General features: G+C 31.5%; 3 protein-coding genes and 1 long non-coding RNA gene across 5 annotated transcripts; 3 read left to right on the top strand and 1 right to left on the bottom strand.

Moving 5' to 3' along the window:
* Window positions 1-1,685: 1,685 nt before the first annotated feature.
* LOC118049452 (uncharacterized) lies at window positions 1,686-3,262 on the top strand. 2 transcript variants are annotated; one of them, XR_012167835.1, is made up of 3 exons: window positions 1,686-2,067; window positions 2,450-2,740; window positions 2,827-3,262. It is a non-coding gene; the product is annotated as an uncharacterized lncRNA (long non-coding RNA). The 2 variants fall into 2 exon arrangements; XR_012167834.1 differs by having other exon boundaries at window positions 2,441-2,740.
* A 13-nt stretch (window positions 3,263-3,275) lies between these two features.
* Window positions 3,276-5,016, bottom strand: LOC118049462 (cytochrome c oxidase-assembly factor COX23, mitochondrial). The gene is made up of 3 exons (XM_035059459.2): window positions 4,819-5,016; window positions 3,724-3,800; window positions 3,276-3,564 (listed from the first exon to the last, which is right to left on the bottom strand). Exons 1-3 carry the CDS (start codon window positions 4,907-4,909, stop codon window positions 3,517-3,519), a joined length of 216 nt encoding a protein of 71 aa, XP_034915350.1. The 5' UTR covers window positions 4,910-5,016; the 3' UTR covers window positions 3,276-3,516.
* A 2,785-nt stretch (window positions 5,017-7,801) lies between these two features.
* LOC118049461 (rac-like GTP-binding protein RAC2) lies at window positions 7,802-11,052 on the top strand. Its single transcript, XM_035059458.2, has 7 exons — window positions 7,802-8,243; window positions 8,379-8,466; window positions 9,303-9,412; window positions 9,556-9,619; window positions 10,157-10,221; window positions 10,316-10,381; window positions 10,679-11,052. Exons 1-7 carry the CDS (start codon window positions 8,100-8,102, stop codon window positions 10,775-10,777), a joined length of 636 nt encoding a protein of 211 aa, XP_034915349.1. The 5' UTR covers window positions 7,802-8,099; the 3' UTR covers window positions 10,778-11,052.
* Window positions 11,053-13,724: 2,672 nt separating this feature from the next.
* On the top strand, window positions 13,725-16,965 carry LOC118049460 (uncharacterized protein At1g28695). Its single transcript, XM_035059457.2, has 3 exons — window positions 13,725-13,924; window positions 14,009-14,404; window positions 16,364-16,965. The coding sequence occupies exons 1-3, from the start codon at window positions 13,766-13,768 to the stop codon at window positions 16,892-16,894; spliced, it is 1,086 nt and encodes a 361-aa protein (XP_034915348.1). The 5' UTR covers window positions 13,725-13,765; the 3' UTR covers window positions 16,895-16,965.
* Window positions 16,966-18,848: the final 1,883 nt, after the last annotated feature.

Raw genomic sequence — 18,848 nt, 5'->3', positions numbered from 1 at the left:
AAGTTTGGCATGGAATAACTTTTTTTCCCTTTTCTCTCTCCATCTTGAGTTCAGCGTTAACTCATTCAAAAATCCAAACTAGCCCCTACAATTTATTTTTATTCATATTTGGTCCCTGTACTTTTTTATTACTATTTTATTAATTTTGAATAATCTATAAAATTATAAATATTTTTTAATTTCACTACTTATCATTTTTTAATCTATAAATAATCTATCAAATTACAAATATTTTTGAATTTCATCCCTTATGATTAATATTTCAAATTTGATTCTTATTTTTTTTATTACTATTTGTTTTGTTTGGGATCATTTTTTAAAATATTTGTTTTTATAATTTTATTCTTGAGTTTTTTTTCTATCAAATTTTATTCCAATTCTTTTTGTTGCTACTTTTTTTTTGCTTTTGTAAGTTTTTTTATTAATAATTTTTTTCATGATTTCTTTATTGAAAATTACATTGATTGAGAATTAAGTTTCTTGATTGAACTCGAGTCTAGGGTTTCTAAGATTGCGAGTTTTAGTGATTAGACCGAGTTTAGAAGGTTCGCTCAAGTTTTTTATTTTTATTTTTTAAGATGATGTTTTCGTAGAGTTGTGCTTTGTTATTTTTCACAGTTTGCCTTATATAGAGTTAGTTTTGAGTTTATGATTAGAGTCACGAGTTTCAAAGGTTAAATGTGAGTTGACTTTTGTTTTTGAAGTTCTTTTATTGAATTGACTTGTTTCAATTTTAATTTTACAATTCAACATTTAATTTATTTGAAATTAATATCTCTATATTTTTTCTTTTTCCATTCTATTAGGTTATCCTGGGTTGACTCATTTTTTTTTTTTGTTGCTATGGTGTTAATTCAGGGTTGATGATGAGAATCAACTGTTTTAAAGGTTAATGCAAATTGAATTTTTTTCGGTTTTTTTTTAAATTATTTTTTTTTTCAACTTCATTCCTTAACTTTTGATTTATTAGAAATTGGTTTGCATATTTTTTTCCCCTTCATTTCTATTATGTTATCTCAATCACGTGCTCAAAGTAATAAGGTTTACGAGTTAGCCTGGGCTGACTGTAATTTTTTTGTTGATTTTTTAATTTTTATCTTTCAACATTAAGTTGTTAGATAATTAAGCTTCGTGACTTTATTCGATTTACTTTCAAACATAATCACCCTAATATGATGTTTGAGTAAAAGATTTTGCATCTTAACCCGAGTGGGTTCAGATCAAGTCTTTTTCATTTTTTTTTAATTATATATATATATATATATATATATATATATATATATGTGTGTGTGTGATGTAATTTTACTTTTGTCTTTTCATTTTCGGAGTCATCATGTTCTCATTTAATTTATTATGAATTAAGTCTTCAAGTTTTTTTTCATGTATTTTTTTATGAGATTATCTCAATTTTATATCATGGTTGTGAAATTTAGGAGTTAAGCCCGATTTAACTATATATATATATATATATATATATATATATATATATATTATTTTAGTTTCGTCTTTCAACATTAAGTTGTTTCATAATCCGAGTAATCTTGAGTTTTTTTTTTTTTTTTTTTGTTCTTTTTTTTAATTATATTATTTAAATTACTAATTGAACAGAAAATATACAACGATTATGCACAGTAGATATAGAAATGGTGAAAGAAATAAGCCTTTGTACATCTTCGAGGCCAGGGAACCTTCTTATCTGTCCAAAGATCGTGGACCATTGCTTGGACAGAGTATTTTCTCAATAAATGGCCTTATTTGGAGCCATAAGAGGAAGATAATTGCTCCAGAATTCTACATTAGACTAATGATCTTTCTTCTAGAGCATGGTGAGCCTAATGGTGGACTCTACAACCACAATGGTAAGATCCTGGGAGAGCAGAATTGAAGGTGATAGAGGCATGGCAGAAATAAATATTGACCTGGAGTTTAGAAGCTTATCAGCAGATATTATATCAAGAGCTTGTTTTGGCAGCAATTACACCAAAGGAAAAGAAATACTCTCGAAGCTGAGAACTCGTCAAGATGTGATGTAATGTCCTGAGGGTTCATTGGGATTCCCGGCTCAAGGTATGATTTATTCCAAACTTGATTATTAAAATAAATTTTGTTTGATTTTCTTCTTAAAAAAAAAGAAGCAAAACCAACAACGAATGATATACTTCCTGAAAACCATTCTATTTGGTTTTGAAAAAATCTGACAATTGGTTGTTGTTTTTCTAGGTTTTTAAAAACAAAAAACAAAAAAGTTTTTTTGTCTATAGTTTCAAATTTAGTTTTTAGAAACAGAAAACAGAAATAATATCAACGAGCCCTAAACTTCATGTCATGAGCAGATTGCTGTGCATATTTTTTGACGAGTGATGGAATCCTAGTTGTGGATTCCAAAAACAATTGGGAGATATGGAAATTGGAGAAAGAAATTAACTCAATGATATTGAAGGTTGTATAGGAAAGGAATGCGGCCAAATACGAGAATGACCTTCTGCAAATGATACTAGAGGGTGCCAAAAGTTATGGTGACCAAGAAAGCTTTCCATCAGATGTTTCTCTTGACAGGTTCATAGTGGATAACAGCAAGGCTATATACTTCGCTGGTCATGAAACCACTGCCATCACAGCTTCATGGTGCTTAATGTTATTGGCAGCTAATCAAGAATGGCAAGCTCGTGCTCGTGCGGAGGTGCTTGAAATCTGTAAAATTAACCTTCCAGATGCTGACATGCTTCGAAATATGAAAACTGTAAGTGTTCCTTACCACACGCAGAGAAATTCATACAAGTCGTAATCTGGAAATTCTAATCTTGACTTTCAACAATTTATGGGCAGCTTACAATGGTGATCCAAGAGACAATGCGCCTTTATCCACCTGTGGTGTTTGTGATCAGAAGAGCCCAGCACAATTCCAAAAGGAATGAACATCCAAATTCCAATCCCAGTAGCACAACAGAATCCTGATCTATGGGGGCCCGATGCACATCAGTTCAATCCCAAAAGATTTGCCAAAGGAGTTCTAGTATCTTTGCAGGCCAGCACTTTGCCATGGCAGGGCTGATCCTATCACTCATCCTATCAGAGTTTAGCTTCTCGTTGTCACCGGCATACCATCATTCACCCCGGTTTGGGCTGGTTGTGCAACCCGGCTACGGTGTTAGCCTTCATATTAGAAGAGTCTCCTAACATTTCGAGCTTTGAGCAAATTTTGTGAGGAAAATTAAGACCGTTCTTTACAACGTTTTGTCAAATAAATTGCATTTAGGCAATACATAGTGCAAGCATTATTTGAATCCAACAAGTGGTTGTTGATCTCGGTTGTTGTTCACTGACATTCTCGATTCGCAGCTTCGAACAACACATTTTACGGCTGTACATATACAAATGCACATTATTAAAGTTACTCTCCATGCCCTAACACAGTTCAGTTTGACAATTTGTATTAGAATCCAACAGCTTACAAAGCTAGCTCTATAAAGAAAATAGGATCAGCGCTTTTTGTGAGCAAGATCTCCACAACAGCTTTCATGAGAAGAGGGAGCGACTCTTGTTGCGTTCCAGCCGTGCTTCTCTCTGTTATGAAAATAAAAAATAACAAAATTTATACATATTAAGAAAGTTTGATATACAGAAGAAAATACAACCCTACCATCATTTCATGTATTTTTTTGTTTAACTATTTTCCAAGAAGAGTAAAGAGCTTTGAAACATCGGAAAAAACAAAATCAATACCTCCTTTTTCTTGCATTCCTTGTAAACATCAAAATGCTCTTGACATTTACTTTTGTCCGAGCCAAACTCTTCCAAGCCTGAAAATTTGCATCTAACATAAAAACATGATGCTGATGGAATGTGCATAAGAATATCAAGGACAAGATTTTCAAGTTGAATTGAATCAAGCAAAGCTCTACATGCCTCCACCAATCAAATAAAACAACAAGCGGTTATACAAGGTCTTCCTTTTGTTTATCGTCTAACTACATGAAAGCTCATTACAAATTAACAGCATTAAGCCATCCCTTCAATTTAGCCATAATCAGAACTTCTAATAAGCTCATGCACAAACCATGACCATTTTTAGATGTTACGACTCCCCATTTCTCAATACACGAACTAAATCTTGGGGTTTAGGGCCTATCTATCTACTATAAGAAATGAAATAGATACACATAATAGAAGATTTACAGTACTAACAACAACCAGAACATGCTGCACCGTGTACAACAAAGTAAAGCTCAACACGACTTGGAAGATAGACCTCGAGGAAGATAGATGCCGCAAATCCAAAGTAATATAATTCGAGCTTTGCTTTTTCATTCCGTTTTCAATTCATAACAAAATCCCAGGAGCATACTACAAAACGCCCTTTTTTTCTTAGCATAGGTGATAGAATTATGTGGAATGCTCCTAACTGTATGTGCTTCTTAAAGAATTACATTCTAGTGGTGTATAGAACAAACACTAATCGATTTACTTTACAGGGGTTCATTAATTTATTAATAGAAAATGGATTCTGAATAAAAAGGTTTCATTTTTATGATCACTCTTTACTTCCAAGAATAACCCACAAAGCCAATCCAAGCATAACTTCTCATTCCCATCCCCACATCAACAACACAATACACCAAAACTAAGACCAATCAGTAAATTTTCAAGAACCCACCAAGGGAAAAGGATCAAGAATATAAATTACAATCATGCTGGTGAGAGTTAGACATGGACATGCAAAATCAAGTGTAAAAAGATGCATTCTTGAACATTAAACATGCAATAAAAAGAAAAGCTTGCCAAATCAGAGAGAGAGAAAAAAGGGAGCTGTTGCTTTACATTTGAGAGAAGCAGTGTATTGAGGGTAACATTGAGAGTCTGCGAATCTTGCAGAACTTTGGTATGGCGGTGCCGCTGCTTTTGATTCCATTTTTTTAAAAACTTCTCCTCTTCTTGCTTTCTTTCTCCGTGGATAAAAAACCGGACCCTTCTTCTCACATATGCCCTCTAAGCGACCTGTCGTTTGACAGGTCCCCAACCGATAACTTGGTTGGTGAGGTCAAAAGTCAAGTGATTACAAAAGAAGAGCTAGATCCATCGTTGATCTATAATGAGAGTCAAATAAGTTTTTTTTTTTTTTAATTGGGAATTGTAATGATCAGTTTTATAAGACCCGCCACCGGTCAGGTATCGGAACTCGAGGTTTTACCCGGATGTGATAAGTGAAAACTTGATTTTAAGAGTTGCTGAGTAAAAAAACCAACAAAACCAAGAAAATTAAAAAATTAAACAATGAAAAAAAACTGATGAAATTAATTAAAATATTTTAAAAAATATTTAGTTTGATTGGGTTCGGATTGGTTTCAATTTTATAAGCTTGAAACTGTAAAACCTCAACTAAACCGATTTAATTAAAAATAAACCGAACCAAAACTAAAAAACCAAACCAAATCGAAACGAATCCCACCAGAAATTCCAAAAAAATACCCAAAAACAATATAATTTTTTATTTTTAATATAAAATAACTAAACTGAAAATAGTTGGTTGAATTGCGGTTTTTAACATAAAATAAACAAACAGAACCGAATCAAAATTTGGTCGAAACCTGATTTGACTTAATTTTTTATATTTTATAAAATCTTAATTTAATTATTTTTATAAATAAAAATTAAACTAAATAAAAAATAATCAGGCTCAAAATTTAACATATTATTTATTCTCTTCTGCATCATCAAACAAATATAATAATTTTATTTTATACATGATTATTAAACACATATTCGTATATATTTTCAGTTCCGTTTCTTCCCTTGTACATTATTCTATCCCGTTCTATCTTTTCTAAAGACATGGATCAAATGCCCTTGATATATGAAAAGGCAGATGCTTCATGCTTGCCTTAAATCTGACTCCAGCAGCCATTTTCAGCTAGCTCTTTCCGTTCCAGCCATGGTGTCTCCCTGCTGATCAATGTAATTCTATTTTTTTTTTTATAATTAATATAGATCATCATACTAGTTTATGTACACTTCGATTAATCTCATGAACTGTAAAATTAACAGTCATATAAATCTTTAATAATTATAAAATTTATAAAATTCAAATTACTAATTACTAGAAAACAAATTCAAAACCTGATTAGTTAAGTTACAGTTAAATGATATTTTTAATTGCTTCACATGAACAAAACCATATCCTTCGATCTCTTTATTTCTCTCCAATAAATCCAAAGCACTTTAGAAATAGTGGTTTGCAATTTTCCCTTTAACATGCAATTTGATGGCTAGTTACTATCAACACCAAGCTACCAATCTATAAATAATATCCTTTGGACACTTGCAGAAATAATCACAGCAAAATCTGCCAACAAATACTCTGCTGAAGTTGAAAAGGAAAAGAAAAACTGCAATTTGTAGAGATTGCTTCCACTTGCTGCGTTTATCCTAACCTATTTTTTTGACCTCCTCAATTTTTAAATTTAAATTTTGCAATCAAAGAAAATAAGTTAAAACCTGACTATCTGTTTACTATTATTTTGAATCCCATAATCTAAAAGTGAATATTAGATTTTATAGTCAAGTCTAAATTCTAAATCACTATCCTATAAATTTTTACCTCTAATAAATATAAAAATTTAATTTGGATGAAATATTAATATTTATGCACAATAGGTATTCTATCATTAAAATTAAAGAACAATATAATTTACTTTATATACAATGTTTTAGCCTGATTTTTGTTTTTTCTATTACATAACCATTCTTTTATGTAGAACCCCTAAAAAATTATCTAAGATTTTTAGTTACTATAAAATTAGATGGCAATTTCATTTTTTTTACCACTTTCATATAATTAGATAGTTGTGCTGTCATAACCCATTTTTTAACTTTTAATTTTCCATGAATGTTCAAAAATAATTTTTTTCAACAAGAAATATGTTTTTAATGAATTTTAATTGAATTTTTTTATTTTTTGAATTTTCATCTATTTTTTTTTTTATAAGATAGGTAAATAAAAATAAAAATAATAAAAGAATTTAAGGAGTGAAATTAGAGGTAATAAAGAAAAAAAGGGACTAAAAAAATGATTAGGAACTGAAAAAATAATGAAAGACTATGCAGATGAGGAAAAGAAAAATAAATAGAAGGTTTAATTAAAATAATGAAAGTTTTAATTAATATTTTTACATATTTTTCATAACCTTTGCCATATATTTTTTTTACTCATTTTCAATACTTAGACATTTTTTTTTAATTAAAAAAAAAAACTATCCAACCCCTCAGCAAAGAACAGGTGTAAGGCTAGTAATCAGCTAGCCGTAATATCCCCGTGACACTGTGCGTGAATCTCCAAAAGTAAAATAATGTGCACAAAGAAGATTCCAAGAAACGACAATTATTCTATTGCCGTCGAGGTAACGGACGATAGACGACAATTATTATTTTGTCCACATGGAAGACAGGGGGCAGGGGAACGACAATAATTCCATTGTTATCTTCCTATTAATATAAATACAGTACTGTTTTTCACTTTTTCCACTTACGAGATCATTAACATTATAATTATATTTTTATAATCAAGGATACGCCATAAATCTTAAATCTAGAGCAATTACAAGCAGAGCAACCATTTTAATATTTTGAGAAATATAAATCTATTGGATATTGCAAGCATTGTATGTCTCTGTTTCAGAAAGCTCATGTATCTCACTCTGTGACATGCGTTTCCATATCTGTGTTTTATTAGGCGTTCGTGTTCTTAAATTCTTAAAAAGGAAAAAGAAAAGGCAACTCTCGAAGGAGTGACGGTCTAAATTCTAAGAATTTAAATGGTTAATTTAGTCAAGTTTTTCTTTTTCATTTTGGAAGAATTCAAGCCTTTCAATTTGACTAAATAATTTATTTAGGATCCATGGGGTCATGCTATGTTTCCCTTTGTTTTTCTTGATCCTTTTTGCCTCCATGACAGCTCAAATTAAAGTGATCCAAAGATCCTTTTCAAAAGCTCTTAGAAAATTTTGCTGCTTTCCTTTTAACACCCCCTCTCTCTTTTCATATATAACAAACATTCCATAACAGAGAAAGAAGAAGAAGATAGCACCACATAATTCTCTTGAAAAATGAATGCCACAGCAGCAGCAGCAGCAGCAGCAGCAGCATCATCATCAACAACAACAAAGTTTATCAAATGTGTGACTGTTGGAGATGGAGCCGTTGGAAAAACATGTCTTCTCATCTCTTACACTAGCAACACCTTCCCTACTGTACTAAACTGAAGTTTTTTCTTTCTTGTTTTCTTGATATTTACCCTTTTGTTATTGTTTATTTTGCAATTCTTGTGTTAGTGCATATTGGTTTCTAAAGGGTCCTTCTTTTGCTGGTTTTTGTTTTCTTGACAGGATTATGTTCCTACTGTTTTTGATAACTTCAGTGCCAATGTTTTGGTTGATGGGCAGACTGTGAATCTAGGTCTTTGGGACACTGCTGGTACTCTTTCTCTTTCTCATTCTTGATTTGTGTATATCACTAGCTAATCTGGCTACAAGATGTGAATTTGCCCTATAATTTTCATGGCTATCAGCTTATTAATAGATAAAATGTTCTTCAATTGATCAAAGTGATTTAACAATGTCTTCATGAGGTTTATTTCATGAATTTTGAACTGAGAGAAAATGCTTTTTTTTTTTTTACTGTTTTTTTCTAATGATGTGTTGGTTTACTGCAAAATTTGGTGAATAGTTTTAGAAAATGGGAACCTTACAATTATGACTACCATTAATTAAACCCCCAAATTCTTGAAAAGTTTTAAGCTTTCCACTTCATGACATCCAATCGGCAACATCATAGTTCCTTTAAATCTGTTTCTCTGCTGAACATAATATCATCTGCATTGATTGCTCGAAACAACCCTTTATCCAACCCCTTTTTCAATGAAAGTTGGCCTTTTGGATGCTCTAGACTAGACGGCTTGGTTGGTAGAACTTACTCTCAGTTCACTCCAGTTTAAGGTTGTGTTTTGATGTGTAATTCTGCAAAAGAAACATTTGAATCACGGAGCTATAATTTGAAATGATTGATTCAAGGAAAGAGAGATCGTCACTGGCTTGACATTGTGAGACTCACTTATTCTGTCATGAAAAGACTTTAACACAGTTTCATTATGTTTTGAAGATCCCTAACCTTTTCTTCTGGCTTGTCTAGCAACCATAATTAACGGTGACTTTTCTCGTTAGTGCTGAGAAATTGTTGTGGTGTCTCAAAAGTGGCTCAGAAAAGTGAAAAAAATGAAATGACGCTGCTAAGTTTTTAAATAATTCATGCAGGTCAAGAAGACTACAACAGGCTGAGGCCTCTAAGTTACAGAGGAGCTGATGTTTTCATTCTTGCCTTTTCCCTCATAAGTAGGCCAAGCTATGAGAACGTATCAAAAAAAGTAAGCTTCTTTTTATTTCCAACTAGATTCGTCTTATGGGTTCTCTTTTCATTTAAATTGATCTGGCAACATGTCTACACTCCGCTGATTCTTCCCTTTGCTATGTTTCCTTTTTCTTTACGTTGCTTGTTATGATGGAAAAGTGGGTCCCTGAGCTCAGACATTATGCCCCATCAGTGCCCATTGTTCTTGTGGGGAATAAATTAGGTGATGTATTCTTCCCTCCATTGATTTATTACTTCTTTGAATGGGTGTTGCCTGGACTTTGCTTTTCTATTAATCAAGTTTTATTGGTGCTCTAAAAAATCAAGTGTGTTTGATGAGAGTGAGAAAACTACAAGTTTTCAGTTCTTTCTTCCTCTGTACGGGGCTCTAACTGTTATCCAGTTTCTGCTCATATACTGGCATGCTACTTTTGTTTCAATGTAGACGAGCTCACACATGCATATAGCATATGAATGAATGCTTCCAGTTTCTCAGAGGTCTGTTATGCCTCTTACAGGACTCTTTTGTTTTTCTGCCACTTTATCCTGTGATTTCTCAGAATTCTACAGTTCAAGTGACAATGTTCAAAGACAAAGCCATTTACCCTTTCATGGTTGTGTTGCATTGTATTTGGTGCCTTCAAAGCAATTGTATTCAAAAGTATATTGTGATCTTCATGTATCATGTATGGTTTATTATGTTTGAGGTGCGCATGTTGTTGTTATTGTTTCAGCTGTGAATATTTTGTGTTAAATACAGATCTGAGAGAAGACCGTCAGTTTCTCTTGGATTATCCCGGGGCATGCACCATTTCTACAGAGCAGGTAGGCATTCACTTCTTATATCTCCATCCTTCAGACCTGATTGCAGTGATTCTTCGAAATCTTTGTATATGACTTCTTGCTCTATTATTACCAGGGTCTAGAACTACAGAAGCAAATAGGAGCGCTGGCATATGTAGAATGCAGCTCAAAGACGCAGCAGGTTTGTCTCACATCTGTATATTTTCTCATAAATTAGCTAACTGATCAGACATCATTTTCCACCGCGAGTATGCGAGCGCAGCCCTATTCCTACGGGGCTAACTTGGCCCTGTTGTCCCTCTGATATCTGATATCTGATATCTGATATCCGTACTATAATCCACAGCGAGTACTATAATCCATCTACTTACATGTCAACAGACAGAAGGTGTAAACAGCACAAGGCACATTTAGTAACACTTGTAGCATATTGTAAGAATTTGCAGCATTGTTGAAGCATTTTCTGTGGTATATGCAGAATGTGAAAGCTGTCTTTGATGCTGCCATCAAGGCAGTGCTCCAGCCTCCAAAGCGTAAGAAACACAGGAGAAAACACAGGGTCTGCCATATGCTTTAACCAATTTCCTACACAAGGCTGCCACAAGCATCTCTACGTCGTATCCATTTCTTCCATGTTACATTTCTTATTTCTGTAACTCTGTTCATAATTTTTTTTACCTTTCCTCTTTCTTTGGATAGTGTCCATGTTGCCTATTTTCGTCGTCGTTTTTTTCATTTCATCTGTTTGTAGACAGACTGATCCTGGTCTTGCATCCAATTTATCTTCAACCATCATGTGCTCGTTCTGTATTATCTATTGGAAAGTGGTCAGATTTCATCCTCGTTTTTTTCGTTCTTTTTGTCCAAGCCAGTAGTTTTATATTCTATATCATTAATCATGTGTTCATGCAGTGGCCATCCTTTTTTTTAACCAAACTGGTAGAAGTGCGAAAGAATAATTGTTTTTTTTTTGGGAGAAAGAACTTGAACAACGGGCATGAATTGATTTTCAGGACTTTCAAAGCCAATGGAAAGTGCTCTGAAATGGACCAGGAACTAGGGTGTTGTCTACGTGTTTCTTTTTTTTCTTGTTTTTTTTTTCCCTTAATTACTGTTTAAAAAGGACATTTTAATTAAAACTTACAAATTTAGACAAAAAAAATAAAAAAAAGAAAATAATTGCAAGTACTTGAACGATGTTAATTTCACTATTACAAGTCGTTTAATTTAATTATTTTGCGTCTAAATAATAATTAAGAGTATTTTAGCTATAAAAGGGGTTAATTTCAAATTTTCAAATCGATGGATGATGTGTGTAATTTCACAGTATTTTAAGGGGGTCATTGTAATTTATCCAATAAATATTTTATTGTTGATTTTGTTTTATTTAAACCAATTGAAGGTCAAAATACAAATTTTAGTTTAAGATATATATCTTATATTTTTAATTAAGATGCAAAATCTGCAGAAATAAAAATTGTCTTCAATATTGGATCAATGAGACCAATTAAATTGTTGAAAAGTCTATAACAGTATAAAAATTATCGTACATCATTTATGTTAATCTTTTGTAGTATTTCTTTTAAATATTAAAAACATTTAATTATTTAAATTAAATATGCATAAAGAATACCGCATTCCACACACACACACATATAAAAGACACTTTTTGTTTTTACGGTGTACAAGTGCTTTTAAAAAAATATATTTTTTTATATTTTTAAATCGTTTTTATAAGCCGATGTCAAAAATAAATTTTAAAAATAATAAAATTATTTTAATATATTTTTCAAACAAAAAAAAACTTTTAAAAAAACTTCTACCATAATAACAAATAGGCTCTTACTCGTGCAAAAAATCTAAAGAAGGTATCTATACAAATGGTTTCTCGTTGCTGGGACGACTTTTCTTAGTGTAAATTCTAGACTTGAAAAGCAATAAGGATTTGTACAAGGGATAAATGAAGTTTTTATCAGTATATTTTTATCAAAAAACACTAGATCAAAAAACACTGTTAATAGTGTACCAAGCCTCAAACATGCCCAAAAGAATGTGCATCCTCCATTGGGAAGGCCTAAGAAAATGACCATCATTTCTTGGGCATGCCCAATGAAATGAGGTAATGTTGGTCTGGCGAACATGTCAGACCAAGATACTTGAACTTGACAGTTAGCCAAGTTTAAGATACCACAGGTCTGACAAACATGTTAGACCCAAGGTATTTGAGTTTAGCCATCCATTAAGTTTAAGGTAACGTAAATTTGACAAATATACTAGATCTAAGGCACTTGGATTTCGTAGTTCGGCATGTCCAAGGTAATGACCATCCTTTTTTGAGCACACCCAAGATAATGACTATCCTCCTTTGGGTACTCCCAAGGGAATGAGGTAATGTAGGTTTGGCGAACATGCCAGATCCAATGTATTTGGACTTGACATTTAACCAAATTTAAGGTAATGTGGGTCTAATAAACATGCCAAACTCAAAGAACTTGTGAAGTCCAAGGCACTTGGACTACCATAAACTTGGTAATCGGCCTAATCCATTGCACATGGACTTGGAAGTTAGTCAAGTCTAAAGTAATAATCATTCTCTCTTAACATATCTAATGGAATAACCATCCTCCCTTAAACATGCTCAAAAGGATGACCATCCTACTTGGGGCACACCCAAGGGGGTGACCCTCCTCCCCTGGCTCTAACCTAAGGGAAGAGCTTAGTATAATTTCCCTACACCTTTTACGCGTATAGAATTCCTTCAATGACCCACCATATTTCTATCAAACACTAATATAGATGTAAGAGATATTTATACCTCATTAAATGCTATCAGAATAAAATGACAATCCAAACCCTCTGATTTTTTTACAAAAAAACAAGATTCATGAGCAATAAATATATCATGAAACCTTCAAATCAAAGGTTCACAATCTTTATTTTCTACTGCACATATATTTTCATAGCATCTCTCTTTAGAATATTCTTATATTTCTTTATTTAAAAATATATTTATTTGAAAATAGAAGAGTTTCATCTCCATCAAAAAGGATCTTTTGCAAGTACTATTTGTAAGTTACCTTGGCCTACCAAACATCAAGTATATCTTAAAAAATATATTGATCAGGAAAAATGAATGAGATTGTTATGATCAATTAATTAACTGATTATCTAACTCGGGAACCCTATTTCTAGACTAGCTACATGAATTTTTTTAGACTTCATCAAAAAGTAAATAATTTAACCAGAAGATAAAAGTTTATATCAGATTAATACTTTAATTATCCAAGAGAAATTGGCAGGATTATTCGAACTGGGGTTTCGCATTTTTTTCTTCTTCTACTAAAATTAGATTTGGGAGTCCATATCTAGTTTTGATGTGCCCACCATATTAAACCGTGATGACAACCCAAACCTAAAATACGGTTCATGCACTTGTTGCATGACCATTCTAACCTACATACCTAGCCAGCCTTTCCACACACGCGCACCTTGGTCTATGCTTCTTCTCCTTGTATATGATAAATTACACCATCCCTTTCATTATCTTTCACAAAACAAGCCCAGCATGAGCATGGATTCCTCAAAGAACGCTCTTGGAAATACTGTACTCATCTCCATTCTCTTTGCTTGTGTTCTTTGCCTTTGTATCTGGTCTGCCTCGCTATCAAACCCTTTGTTATTCTCATTTCAAAGAACTAACCATTGCCCATCTCACTCACAAACTGTAAGTATTCGTCTCTGTATATGTGCGTGTGCGTGATGAACATAGTCCTTTGGTGTAGAAATCACTCTTTTTTTTGTCACGCAGGACATGAAAACGTTGGAGTTTCCAACAGATGAGCTTGAATTGGCTTTAGTGAAAGCCTCAACACCAAACAAAACAGTGATTATTACCGTTGTTAACCAGGCTTACGTAGAACAGAGTGTTGATGCGGAAACAACAATGCTTGATCTTTTTCTTGAGAGTTTTTGGCTAGGAGAGGACACTAGGCCACTCCTTGATCATCTACTTGTAGTTGCTGTCGATCAAATTGCGTATGAGATGTGTTTTTTCAAGGGGCTAAACTGTTACAAGCTGGAAACAGAAGGTGTTGATTTTGGAGGAGAAAAAATTTATATGTCACAAGATTTTATCAACATGATGTGGAGAAGAACTCTTTTTCTATTAGATGTTCTCAAGCGTGGCTACAATTTCATCTTCACGGTACGTTTCTTGTTAAAATCTCCATTAATTTATGTGTTTTGGTTTGACTGTATCTCGGCTAGCATTTTAATGTCTGCCCATTAAGTAATTAAATAAATGAAATTAAAGAATATTTATGCTTGATTAACTCGTTTAGGAACACCGGTCATATTTCCCAGTTTATAAGAATCAATTTGAACTTTATAATACTAAGGATATGTTTAAAAATTAATAAAAATCAGGGTCAACCTCAATTCTAAACATTAACTTTAATATAATTAAAAACTAAGTGACTCCAAGAGAATTTTACTTTTATAAAGCATCTTGCTGTGATAATATTTAACCTTTGATATTAATGGCCAAGGAGTGGGGGCATCCCCCTTGATTATTTATTTGGCCAACTCTCTTAATAACTGCGTCTTCAATAATATAAATTAACCAGTAAAACTCTCAGTCAATGAAGCTTAATTTCTATCATTCTAACACTGTTAACGTTTGGAGGCATGTGAGTATTTTGGGGCTGAGGTAGGGCGGAGGCATGAGGGGATAGGTTCACGATTTCAGGGTTGTGCCACCGTGCTAGCACGGTCAGTGTCCCTGAAGTTTGGAAACCACGGCGTGGGGAGCTGGGACTTGGAATTTGCCTGGTTCACATGAAATTTCCTTACTTTTTTTTAACTGGGTTCACATGAAAATTCAGGGCCACCAACGGTCTCTGTCTGTCATGCACGGATGTCACCCTGAAGCTTTTAATGGGATCTGGGTTGTTGTGCATCTGGACTGAAGGTTCTTGCCTGTTACCAGACCTTATCCATGGAGGAAAAAAAACAAGAAACACAGAAATTCTTCACATTTTCAGGGAGTTGAAAATCTTTTATTTTCTAGAAAGGGGAAAAAGGGAGCAAAGTCAGAGAATTGTTTATCTAATTTGAAAGAAATTGTAGCCTTCTTGATACAGTAAAACAATTGTCTTCAAGAATTACTGAATCCATCTAACCTTATGGTGACCGTCCCTAGTAGATCAACCAATACGTGTGAATTTCATAGGTCTATGAGGTAGTTGCATAGGTCGAACTCCCCTAGCACCAACCAGCCTCCATCATTACACCTTCGAAACAATAACATTGCATAGAATGGTGTGTAGTTTTAAATTAATTCTCTTTATGTTTTTTTATAGATTTGAATAGTTGATGTGAAAAATATATATATATATATATATATATATTTAAATAAAAAAATATATTGAAAAATAACTTTTATGATATTTAAAAAAAAACATTAGAAAAGCGTTTAAGAGTTAGTTTTAACATGTTTTTTTTTATTAAAATTTTAAATTTTTTTACTTTAAATTGTTTCTTAATATTTTTAAATTATTTTTATGTATTAATATTAAAAATAATTTTTTTTAAAAAAAACATATATTACTTTAATATTTTTTTAAAAAAATTTACTTTAAAAAACAATTACTAGTACATTTACAAACACCTCATAAATCTGTCAGTTACGCCTCATTTTCTCGTGCACAGCTCTTCAAAGTTGAAAAATGTGCTGCCTCTGTTTCTCCCACTTATTTGGAGAAACTTCTGTCACAAATTTTTGCGCAAGACAGCGATCATTAGACAGAGACAAAACAAAAGCAGCTTTAGCTGGTTTTTTTGCATCCAATTGATTGTCAGCCAAGCAAGAATTAGCACAGAATGACCGAAAGGTCGAGCCTTGGCCCAGTATGTTAAAAGTTGAGCAAACCCAGTTGCATTATCTAGGAACTCAACTCATATCTCCAGTTTTAAGTGGCATCCACGTTTAAATTAAGAGATTGATGACAATTCTATACTTAATTTGCCAGTTGACACTAAATTTAAACCCTTAACTGTTTATGAAAATGGTTTTAAAATCTTATCATAATTTGCGACGACGAAAAATGTGAAACATTGTTGAAATTTTAGTTTTGCTGATGACTGACCCAAATTTTTGTGACAGGATACTGATGTAATGTGGCTAAGGAACCCTCTTTCAAGGCTAAGCATTTACAACGAAAGCGTGGACCTTGAAATTAGCACTGACCGTTTTAATGGCGACCCAGAATCTGAAAAGAATCCCATCAACACAGGCTTCTACTATATTAGATCAAACAACAAGACAGTCTCATTGTTTGATGCCTGGTATGGCAGGAAAGACAATTCTACAGGCAAAAAAGAGCAAGATGTGCTCTTTGACCTAATGGACGAGGGAATGTTTGGGCAACTGGGCCTTCATGCAAGGTTCTTGGACACTGTCTACTTTAGTGGGTTTTGCGAAGATAGCAAGGATATTAAGGCAGTAATCACTGTCCATGCTAATTGTTGTCGGAGCATAAATGCCAAGATTAAGGATTTAACTGCTGTCCTTCGTGATTGGAAGAAGTTTAAGGCGACTGGTGATGAAGCAGCTGCAGCTCGCAGTGCTGTAACCGTGCCTTTCAGTTGGACAGGACACTTTGGATGTTTGGATTCTTGGAATAATAATGTTTAGTTTAAGGTTATTCTGCTATTCATTAGAGATAACCCAGACAAAAATTAACAGTCAATTTACACTTCAATTTGAACATGTATATTATTTTTTGGTTTTATTTATTTATTGGAAAGTAGTTTTTTTTAAAAAGTAATTTCTTGAAAAATGAATTTTTGAAAAGTAAATTATTTATTAATGTTTGATAATGTTATAAAAAATAAGTTAGAAAAATAAATTGAAAAATAATTTGTGAATATTTTGTTTTTAGGTTTATTTAATTAATGAGGACGAATCTCATATATAAAAAAGTTGGAGTGTGAAATTGAAAAAAAATCTAATTATATAAATTATTTCAAATAAAATAAATAACAATTAAAATAATAAAAGAACAAATTCAACATATAAAAAAAATTTAAAAGATGATGAAATTAAAAAAAATATATACAATTTTATAAATTATTTCAAATAAAAATAAATAGTAATCAAAATAACATGTACCAAATATCATAAATAAAAATTTTTAATTAAAAAAATGATAAGAGAAAAACAAATAACAATAAAAAATAAAACCCAAATTGATATAAAAATCAAATTAAATCAAATTTTATAAGATAAAATTGAAAAAAAAGATTCAAAATAAAATACATAGCAATAAAAAGATTAAGGATCAAATTTGATATAATCAATAAATAACAAGATATTTATGAATTTTTCATAACTTCTAGAAAGTATTTTCTATATAAATTTTTTTTTCTGAAAACCAAGTCAAATTTTACTTTAATTAAAAAATATTTTATGTTGATTAATTTTTGTAATAGTAAACAAGTATAAAAAAATTTAGAAAATAATTTCTATAAAACCACTTTTTATAAAGCAAACAAAACGTATATAGTATTCTCACTCTATTTGTTGAATTCACTTACATCTTAAATTATAAAATTTTCAAAATAATAAAGTTTCATAAATAACCAACCATGCAGTTGTCCGCATTTAAAACTTAAAAAATGATACTCTAGGTAAATAACATCCACCTCCTCGGTTTATGAATTATAATCATTTACTGTTGATTTTTTTTGTATTTTTAAAATATTTTTGGATTAGCTTAGACATTAATTGAAATTATTTTTTTTCTTAAACATCCTTAAAAATACATCTTTCATGTTTATAACCATCAAACAAGATCATTTACTTAAAGGCTTTATTTAATATTGTAATTCAATCGTGTTTTTTTTAATTATTTTTTTAGTTTTAAAATGTTATTTTTTAATATTTTTAAATTGTTTTAATATATTAATATTAAAAATAAATTTTAAAAAATAAAAAATATATTATTTTAAAATATTTTTTATCGTATTCTCGAACTGTAGCTTCCCGAGAACCCGGCAGCGAGCAAGCAAGGGAGTCCTTCAGCACACGTCATCAGTTGATAAACCACCTGTCTTAAACAACTTTTCTTTGACTGCTAAAATATATTTATTTTCATCCTCTAAATTCAAAAAATATTATCCTCCAGTCTCTGTTGATTAAAAGTTTGCAATATAACTTTGATGCTTTCAAAAGTTACCAACTCGATCCCTAATTATTGTAATGACAATTTGACATGACTGAAATATGTGTTCTAAAAAACTAGTTTCTATCCTAACAAGTCCGGGTTGATAATGGGTACATGTATGTTAGATTTCTTGATATTTATATACTAATTATTATTTATTATGTAAAATTTTTAATATTTATAAATTATTTATTAAGTTTCGAGTATCTATATTAATATTTATTATCTAACAACTATTTATTAAGTTTCAAATAATTAATATATATTTGAAGTATGTATATTTATACATATTGAATAATAAAATAATAGATATTATACACACATATATGAATGTTATATTAATATTGGAATATGTATATATCATATTTTATTAAAAAAAATTTAAATATTTTACAGATATATTTAAACAATACAAACATATAT

The sequence above is a fragment of the Populus alba genome, chromosome 14 (assembly GCF_005239225.2).
Source record: "Populus alba chromosome 14, ASM523922v2, whole genome shotgun sequence".
Lineage (NCBI taxonomy): Eukaryota > Viridiplantae > Streptophyta > Magnoliopsida > Malpighiales > Salicaceae > Populus > Populus alba.
This window is presented reverse-complemented; position numbering and strand designations above follow the sequence as displayed.